This window comes from Salvia miltiorrhiza, chromosome 4 (genome assembly GCF_028751815.1).
Source record: "Salvia miltiorrhiza cultivar Shanhuang (shh) chromosome 4, IMPLAD_Smil_shh, whole genome shotgun sequence".
Lineage (NCBI taxonomy): Eukaryota > Viridiplantae > Streptophyta > Magnoliopsida > Lamiales > Lamiaceae > Salvia > Salvia miltiorrhiza.
This window is the reverse complement of record NC_080390.1, coordinates 45,152,314-45,162,507: the sequence shown is the minus strand read 5'-3', so window position 1 is coordinate 45,162,507 and position 10,194 is coordinate 45,152,314. Positions and strand designations below refer to the sequence as shown.

Here is a 10,194-nt window from a genome sequence, read left to right as displayed (position 1 = left end):
CTATATTTATTACGCTTTATCACTAGTGGACCCATCACACGAAAATCTTTGTTAGAGAAAAAAAAATCTGAACTTGAACGAGTATATGATGAAAATAACAAATTAAATAATATTTGTAAAATAATCGTTACATACTCCCTCCGTCCCCAAAATAAGTTCCTCTTTGGGGACGGCACGGGTTTTAAGGAAAATGAAAAAGTGTATTGATAGTGGAAAAAAATATGTTATAATTAGTATTGGGAGTGATGAAAATGTAAAAAAGTGTTATAATTAGTATTAGGAGTGGTGAAAAAGTGAAAAGTAAGAATAAATAAAATATTATTAGTGGTGGGGTAGTTGTCCAAAAATAGAAAGAAAGAAAGAGGAACTTATTTGGGGGACGTCCCAAAATGGAAAAAGAGGAACTTATTTCAGGGACGGAGGGAGTATAAGATTATGAAGAAATAAATTAAGGTAGATAAAGTTATTTTTTAAATCTTATAATATTAGCTTATTGTCTCTTAAACAACTTATAAATTACTCCCTCCATCTCAACTAACTTGATTCATTTTTTTAGGACATGGCTAAGCTTATTTTAAAGAGCTTATAAGCTCTTGGAGCTTATAAGATGTAGTTTCTTAAAAGCTTATAAGTTAACAAAGTGTCTGGATAATGAGCTTATAAGCTAGAGAGATAATTTTTTTAGGAAGAGAAAATCGAATAAAAATGAAGTTGAATGATATATGATGAAAATCATTAATTATAGTTGAGAAATATTTGTAAAATGATTATTGCATATAAGATTATAAAAAAATAAGTTGAGGTAGTAGAACTTATTTTTTGGGAGCTTATAAGAGCATTGGCATCGCTCTACTCGAGTAGGGGCGAGATCGAGTAGGGCGATGCAGGCCTTGGTTACTCGAGGACTACTCGAGACGTCGAGTATCACCCGATGCCCTTTATTTCATGCGCGTGTTGTACACGAGCCTTAATTAAAAAAAAACTGTATTTAAAAAAAAATGGCTATAAAACCGATTTTCAATTGCTTTTTTTGTTGTTTTATTAGCCAATGGCTATTTTAGCCGTTTGAATTTTTATTTTTTTCCCCTATCTATAAATACCCCTAAACTCCTTCATTCACACAACAACAATTCTACTCCTTCAAGCTCCCCAAATTTCTTCATTTTTTTTGACATTTACGCAAAAATCACACAATGACAAATAAAAAATAATAAAGAAAATATTTTCTCATTCCAGAAACTTCTTAGAAACGTATGATCAAGTACAAATAACAAAATTGTTACTCTCATTTTTAGGAAGATTTTCCTTAGTTAGGGATGAGCAGTGGGCCGGACCCGGACTGACCTGGACTGATCCGTCGAATTTGTTGGACCGAAATTTTTGAAAAACTGGACCGACCCGGACCGATTTCTGCGTGTGGACTGACCCAAACCGAACCCGAGCAACGGGTCCTGTTCGGTCCGGGTTAGACCCGTGTGCACTTGAAACGAAGAGTCGAAGACCAGAAATCCGCTTTACAAGGGATTAATATTACCAATATTATGAATTTGGGTTGTTTTTGTTTAGCATATCAATTAAATACGAGGAAGAAAAATAAGACCAGAAATCTTACCAGAGTCGGCCGTTGGGCTCGGCAGCGAGGTTCGCTTGTTGCGGGTCTGGGTGGTGGCGGCGAGCGGCTGAGTTGGTGGCGTGACTGTGCCGTGCAACTCTGGGCGACAGAGGCTGACTCTGGGCGGCGTGGGCGCGATTGTGTCGTGCGACTCTGGGCGACAGAGAAGGGGACACTGGAGTTTCCGAGTCGGGATCGGTCCAGGCGGGGAGGGGGGCGGGTTTGAGTGGGTGGGGTGGTAGCAGCGGCGGCTAGGGTTACTGGCTTGGTTAGAGACGTTAGACGCAATGTTCAATTTTTTGAATTTTCAGTTTCAAACTTTCAATTCTAGACTTGACTTAGTTGTTAGGGTTAGAAATTTGATTTTAAATTTTATTAATATTATTATAAATATTAAATATATAAATTAAATAATTAATTTATAAATATATGGGTCGGTCTGGGTTCGGCGGGTTCGATCGGGTTTTGACCCGGACTGACTCGATGAAATTTTAGTCCTAGAAATCTGACCCGGACTGAATCATACATGTGTCTTGGGTCGGTCCGGTCCAGACCGAACCCGTCGGTCCGGGCGGGTTTGGCGGGTTCGGTCTGGGTCTAAACCCCCTATCCTTAACAATGTTGTGATTGTTTGCATATATTTGCAAATTTATTTTGCGTCAAAATGAGCAATCCAACCACTTGTTCAATAATTGGAACCTAGAAGGCCACAAAATTGCCAAATAATATCTACTAGTCCAACGTAAAGAATCTTTAGCGCTTCCTCAGCTACCTTTTCTGCACTTTCCAAAATGCATCCGTTAATTTTCATTCAACGTGATAAAAATGAAGAACTTTTTGGACAAACTTGGCCCAAAAACGTTACATATATGTATGCTTGGTGTACTTATTCAAGAATCACAATGGATTCAAGAATGTATGCTTGGTGTGACGTCAGCTCAAACCCAATTATTGGCACTAACCTACCACTTTGTGGAAATGTATGAAAAACTTGAGTTGACAACTCATGGTTAATGGACGATGAGAAAATGATTGAGTTGCTGAGAAATTGTTACAAGAGGTTGTAACTAAGTGGGTGGCTGTCTATAAGAAATCATATGATCGAAAAAGTAATACTTTCATAGATTTTGGTTTTTTTTCAATGACCTAAAAATTTGGCCTGAAAAATCCATGAATTGAAAAATCATTCAGGATTTTTCCACGGCGACGTTCTTCGATGAAAACATAAGTGACGCTAGATCCTACGTTTAAAATATAAGTGACGCGGGATTATCTACATGTAGTCACATGTAGATAAAACAAATTACATGTAGGATCATGCATCACTTATATTTTGATTGGAGAATGTCGTCGTGGAAAAATCCCGAATGATTTTTCAATTCATGGATTTTCAGGCCATATTTATAGGTTACGCGAAAAAATCAAAATATATGTAAGTATATGGATTTTACGGCAATTAACCCAAAACTTTATGGCAAAACTAAGTTTATGCAACAAAAGTTTTTTAAAAATTCATGCATCATTATCCCAAGTGGAAATTGAAACTAGCGTTGTGCGTCATCATACTCGTGCAATCGAGCATGATGATGATGTAATTCCACTATCACATAATTCTTTAATTGGTGTGATTTCATTTTATGTAATTTTACTATTATATGCTATGAAAAGTCTATATGCATGTGACCTGTTTTTTAGTTAATGTTAGCAGAGAGTGTGTGCATTGCACACAATTCATAATCTTTACATTAATAAATTGTTAAAATTTAATTCTTGCAATAAATTTCACAATATATAGTACTCCCTCCGTTCCAAGAATCATGTCCCGTTTCTTTTCGACATGAGTATTAAGAAGATTTGTATTAGGAGAAAAGTTGATGTTATTTTTAATTAAGTTTAAGTATTGTTAATAAAACAACACTCCCTTATTCAATTTGTTGTTGCCACCGCTCTTAACACCGACGAGCCGCCATAAACGTGAAATCTTTCAATTATGAACACCAAAACACCACCACAGAGAAATAAAAAAAATATGAACACCAAAACACCACCACATAGAAGTCAAAAAATAGAAACCTTTCAATTTCTAAAAGGGAGGCGGTGAGGACAGCTGACGGCGAGAGGCGGAGGGCGGCGACTGTTGCGGCGGCGCAAGGGTGGAGGCGAGCCCTAATTTCTAAAAAAACACTGAGGAGGAGAGGGAAGGCGGCCGACGGCGAGAGGCCGTGGGCGCTCTCCGCCGCTGCTGCAACGAGCTTGCAACGGTGGCAGGGGCGGCGCAAGGGTAGAGGCGAGAGGGCGGCAGATGCGGCTCGAAGGGTGGAGGTGGGAGGGCGACGGAGGTGGCGCAATGGTGGAGGTGGGAGGGCGGCGGACAGGTGGAGAAGAGAAGGAGGCAAGAGAATGTGGAGAGAGAAAGAGATAATTAGGGTTTAGAGTGATTTAATAGGTATATATAGATGTATTAAAATAATGTTAAACAAATTTTAATTATGTCCCAATTTAGAAATGAGACATGAATATTGGGACAACCCAAAAAGAAAAATGAGACAAGATTATTGGGACGGAGGGAGTAATTAATATAAAAAACAAAAAACAATTATTCATTTCATGATTAATATAAAAGCGAAAATATTTTTTAATTAATTTAACGATGGAAGATAAAATCATATAAACTTTCAATGTATGTTTAATGAATTAATATATTGTTATAGTATTTTGGGGGATCTAATTCTTCTTCTTTTAGTAATAAAGTGAAGCGAAACCACAAATATATTTTTTTAATGTAGCGATGGAAGATGAAATTAGATCTAATTTTTATGTAAATCTAATAATTTAGATATTCATGTATATTTTTTTAATATATATAAATTAATATATTCAAATATGTAGTAGAATAGAAACCTGATAGAATGTGTATCTAATGAATCAACATATATATATATTCTATTAAATATTTTATATTGAAAAATACAGATATTTATTTATTATATATATATATCAAATGGATTTAGTGCAATATCTAGTGAATTAATATATTCTTATAAACAATATAATATTTCATTTATAAAATTACTCTTAAAATAAAATATGTAATTAGGATATAATAGGCAATCTATATTTTTACCTAAGACACCTTTTATATTAGTATAAATGTGAGATATAAATTTCAAAGAATATAGGTGACTTGCATTTTTAATTGATGCCAAGCAAATTTAAAGAAATACATGTTGCTTGCTTTTTTTTTAATCTATATATAAATTTCAATACATCACTGCAACCAAAACTTTCTCACAAATATTTTATTATTGTACATTAATAGTGAATTTCCCCTCAGCCAAAATGTCGTCAAACGACAACTTTGATGATGGTTCAAAATCTAGCTTTGATTCTTTCGACTTCACCAAATTTGATGAATATCATAAACGCCTTACATTATGAAATGAAGAAATTGATTCCATGATATAGGTTGTCGCTTTTCGCATTTCGTCTCTATACTTATGACCTACAAACCACACCAATAGAGCCTCGCTTTTAGATGATCCGATATATACTTCAGAATTAAACCAGATTTTGCATGCGAAAACCATTGTTCGAAGGAATAATGAGTCACAATATTCTAAAAATAATTCGATTGAGCGTATTTGGTAAAAATTTAGCCGTAAATATTTAGCTCTATTTGTTTGTAATACTGCATTGATATTGTTGTAATTTATGTTATTAATTTAGTTTGTGATATTTTCGTATGAAACAATGCAGTCAAATGGCCATAATGAAGACTGAAAATCAATTTTTGGCCCATAATCTTAAAACATCAAAATATGGCCATTAATTAGGTGGTATGCCTAATTTGCCCTTTTTACTCAGCCTTTGGGGTGATTGCTCGGCCGATGCGCGTATAGTGCCATAAGTGTCATACGCATCATTTTATTCCTTGGTTTTATTTTGGATTTCCGTTGGCACTTATGACACTAATAGTGCCATAAGTGCCAAAAGGACCATTTTAAACACTTCCCCACAGGGTTTAGATGTTCGATTTAGGGTTTAGATTATTCATTTAGGGTTTAGATTATCCATTTATGATTTATTGATTCTATTATTGTTGTTTCTGTTGCACGTATGGCACTTATGGCACTATTAGTGCCATAAGTGCCAAAAGGACCATTTTACTTGGTTTTATTTTGGATTTTCGTTGGCACTTATAGTGCCATAAGTGCCAACGAAAATCCAAAATAAAACCAAAGTAAAATCTTAGCACTTATGGCGCCAATAGTGCCATAAGTGCCTAACCCGACCCGGCACGCGACCCACGTGCCTGACCCGATCCGCCTCATTAAGGGTAAAAACGTCCAAATCAATAAAAATTGTCAAATTTTATGTTTTTTCAATGTGTGTCCATAAATTGTGTTTTATGCTTCATTTTGGCTACTTCAAAATTTTACTCTTCTGGTATTGTCTTTCATCAAAAAAGAAATGTAGAAATGTATAAATAATTAATCAAGTTGCCCACAAATTATCGATTGTTCTATAATCCTAAATTTCAATATGCGCACAATAATTGCATTAAGATGTCATAAAATTCACAATCGTTGGATATCATAACATAGAATAGTAAAAAAAAAAAGTGAAGGTACTAATCCTTTCATTATTTCAAGGCTCACAGATAGAAGGAAAAAAAATGAACTCGGGCTCGTTTATTTTCCCGCTATTATACATATATGATTTATGTATATATCTAATGTAGAAAACACCCTATCCACCAAATAAAAGATCAAATGATCTTCTTATAGTGTAACAGCTAGAGAGGCCAAACAAGCAATCAAATAAAGATTTTATTAGAAAGAAAAATAAAAAGAAAACCTAAAATCCCTGAAAGCACAAGATCCATACTAAGGCAAACAACCGAAAACATAACAAATAGTTGGCAATCCATCAGCTGATATCATTTACGACACATTCAAAAATGAGAGATTAAGTTAATAAATCTAATCAGAATAATCAAGTGCCAATTTAATCTTTTGAACTGTGGAGCTTATAAGAGTGTGCACCGTTGCCACAGACTCCATATTGAGTTGCTTTGTCAATGTGTTACGACACACTAATATTTGAAAGGCAACGGTAAGTAGTGACCCGATAGAGTAGCTGGTACCCGAATTCATTGAAGCTCCAGTTCCTTTGTTAGCACGTCCATCATCAGAGATGATGAATCCTGATGGAAGGATTGGCATTTGCATCGTGTCATCACCATTCACGACTGAGATCATAGTTGGTAAATCTATTGGGGTATAGATCATTGTTGCTCCGAGAAGGTCAAGGCTACTCTCTTGCAACATCAGCATCTTCGTTTCTTCAGGAACAAAAGGCTATAATATGCAAAGAACAAGAATATTTCTAAAATAAATACAAGAACTAGGAAAACAGATTAACTCATTCAAGTTAAATAAAGGGAAAAAAGTGTTACAACGATATAGAACATAGAGAGAAACCTGGATGATGGAGATGCAATTTCCTGGATCTGACCCAGTTGGGATGCATGCGACGGCATGCACGGGATTTCCACTCGCTAAGACATCCCACTGCATAGCAAATGCATTTAGTCTTTCTACTTAGTTTAAAGAAAATGAATATAGGATCTTGAGTATCAAGAGGGTGTTTGTAACTTTATATACACCTCAGCTCTTTTCTTCTCGTCTTTGAAGAAGTTAAGGAGATTCTCTTTTGAAAGGGGAAGCCAAAGAGAGGTAGCTGCACTGACAATGAAACCCTCGGGTTGGCCCACTCCATTACTTCTCCGGAGTGAGACTCGAACTCCACTACTTTGATCAGACAATTGTGGGAAATCAAGTTTGTCTGACATGCTCAATACTTCACAAAAATTCTTCACCATTCTATGAGAAAGCTTCATTACGTTTTGTTGTCCCTCTAGTGAACTAATAACTGAGTGAAGAATGAAGATTAATGAGCATTTTAAGCCAATCATTAATATGGGAAGTAACATTAATACAAGTTTATACCCCCTTCGAGTTCGTGTTTAGGCCTGGTAGTTATCCCCATTGAGAATGCAAATCTCTCGCACATCCTCTTGAGTGTACTAATCCACCTTTTGGCTCCATATGCTTGGCCACTGCACACTAAGTCTCTATACATACGATGAGTCAATGATTTGTCATCCACGTGAACATGTTCGATCCATGTCACCTGTCAAAGGAGAAGTTATAAAGTAGATGTGCTAACAGAAGGAACAATGCCTTGCTTTTATCATGATTTGTTCATCATTATGCATCATGCTGCATAATATTACAGATATTATAGTACTTAGCTCAACAAAGTGATATAGAGAACTTACAGTTGATTTTCCATTTGACATATCTTGAATCATACATCCTGAAGGAAGCTTCCAGGAACGCATAGGAGCAACATCTTGGAGCTCTTTGATAAAATCATAAGATATATCTACCATCACCCAAATGCTTGAATTAAGCTGTCGGCAATAGCGAATGAAGAAGAATTCTCGAGGAGCTACAAGAGGTGACAAAATGTGCCTCTTTTCGTACATCTGTATAAAAAACAGTCATTGTTCAAATTTTACCATTTAGATTTCCAGGAAAAAAACATATAGCAAGGACATGTAGGTCTTAACCAGATGTAACAAACCACCCAAGATTCCTGTATCAATTGCTTCAATGATCCTCGCCTTCATGACAATAGTTGGAAACATGTCCTTCCATTTATTCTGCAACATCAACAAAACAAGAATTTGGATTGAAAACCAACAAGTTGATTCTGAAGGTAAAGTGTAGCATATACGGAGAAATGAGTTACCAGGCTTTTACCACATCAAGAAGCATTTCGATTAAATGTATTGCAGCCATTGCCACCTCGCCTGAATCTTTCGATGATTCAAACCGAGCACTTGTAGTTTTTAAGTGACTTGACTTGGGGAAAAGCTTATCGTAACTGTCACGATGTAGCATATATCTCCCGTCTGCTGAGGACTTGATCCATAGTGGCTCATTCACACGAAAAAGTTCAATAAGTTCATTCATGGCACCACATGCTGCCTCAATAAGGATAGATTTGTCCGGCTCCTGTGTTCCAGTTGAATCTTGTGGTGATATGAGATTCTCAGAATTTTGAGGTATATGTTCATGATCTAGAGGAGCAACTCCCATCCCTTCAGCTAGAGAGTGTTTTTCATGCTTTTTCTTAAGGGGCTCCATTGCAAGCAAAGGCATAGCTGGATTTCCCATATAGTTGGAAAAGAAGTCCATGGTTTGTTGATACTGAAAAAGTTTTAATAAACCCAAGAATAAGAAATGTTCGAAATAAGAATGCTATAGATAATATGGTAGTGCATGTATGAATAACTGACAGAAGATATATAGCTCATATTCTTAAAAAATCATCTCTAATTCAAATGCAAATGATATATTTCCATGTGTAGGTAGGAAATGTAGATGATATATTTCTATATGTAGGTAGGAAATGCAGGGATAATAAATACCTCTTGTTTCAATCGTGCATTTTCCATCTTTAGTCTCTGCAAAATGTGGCTTTTCTCTTCATCCCCAAGACATGTACCGTTACATGCCGGACAAATGATGCTCTTCAGTGCTTCTTGCATCGCAAGATTCTCAAAATGAATTTTCTCGTTTTCAGAGCGGAGAGCGTTGTTGTCTGCTTTCTCATTCTGAGCCTAAATATATTGAAAGAAAGCAAATAGATTAGCCATAGAGCAACAAATAAATCACAAAGTATATGAGTATCAACCATAAAACACCTTTATCTGAGTCCTTTTATTCTGAAACCAGAACTTTATCTGCTTCTGGTCGAGGCCTAGCTCCCTACTCAATTGCTGCCTTTGGTTCTTATCAGGATGTGGACATTCCTTATAGAAACTACATTAACACCACAGAATCAGTAGAAAGTTGAGAGGGGGCCAGGGGGATTAGAGCCAAAAATCAAAATAGAGAGAGCATAAAAGTCCTGATATTTACAAAATAGAAGGGATTATAAATAATCAAGAAGATGTACTTCAAATCATCAACCAAGAAAATCTCTAGCTATTGAGAACTGTTATGACAGTGCAAAAACAATCATGAATCTTACATTTGTCATAATAATACAACATTAATGAAATATAATTTCTCAACAGCAGTTGTATATGCCTCTGTTGCAATATGAGTTAAAGATGCTTTTCTACAACACTAGCACTGACACATAGAGGTAGTATATATAAAGTCCAATATAGTCTTCATGAGAGAAAAATATAGAAAATGGACTGTTTTTCAAATCTTGTTGTATTCAAGATCTACCGAGATATAACTAACATGAAAATGAAGGTTTAGAAAAAGTTAAACTGAAAGATAAGACCAAGCTAGTATGAAGTCATTGATGAAGGAAAAACTATTATACAAACACAGAAAATTTGAAGTCAATAGTACTCTTCAAGTTGCTGAATTTGTTGGGTAGAGTGTCGATGATATTGCTTCTTTCCCCTTTTAGCATTGTAGACTTCCTCTTCACCCGATCCATTTCCACAATTTGATGAAATCATTTCCTCTTTTCAATAAAAGGGCTGCGTT

At 35.7% G+C, this 10,194-nt stretch overlaps 1 protein-coding gene across 1 annotated transcript; it reads right to left on the bottom strand.

Moving 5' to 3' along the window:
* Positions 1–6,594: 6,594 nt before the first annotated feature.
* LOC131021978 (homeobox-leucine zipper protein HDG11-like) lies at positions 6,595–10,166 on the bottom strand. The gene is made up of 10 exons (XM_057951310.1): positions 10,054–10,166; positions 9,390–9,507; positions 9,114–9,305; positions 8,443–8,892; positions 8,250–8,342; positions 7,956–8,165; positions 7,624–7,807; positions 7,281–7,546; positions 7,096–7,185; positions 6,595–6,972 (listed from the first exon to the last, which is right to left on the bottom strand). The coding sequence occupies exons 1-10, from the start codon at positions 10,164–10,166 to the stop codon at positions 6,595–6,597; spliced, it is 2,094 nt and encodes a 697-aa protein (XP_057807293.1).
* Between the last annotated feature and the right edge of the window lie 28 nt (positions 10,167–10,194).

What these genes read in the sequence shown, in the direction of transcription:
- LOC131021978 (XM_057951310.1), bottom strand. Translation starts at nt 10,166, where the DNA reads ATGATTTCATCAAATTGTGGAAATGGATCGGGTGAAGAGGAAGTCTAC. An exon ending in ATGCACGATTGAAACAAGAG is followed by an intron (nt 8,893 to 9,113) that starts GTATTTATTATC and finishes AAACTTTTTCAG; the next exon opens with TATCAACAAACCATGGACTT. An exon ending in ACGAGAAGAAAAGAGCTGAG is followed by an intron (nt 7,186 to 7,280) that starts GTGTATATAAAG and finishes TTTGCTATGCAG; the next exon opens with TGGGATGTCTTAGCGAGTGG.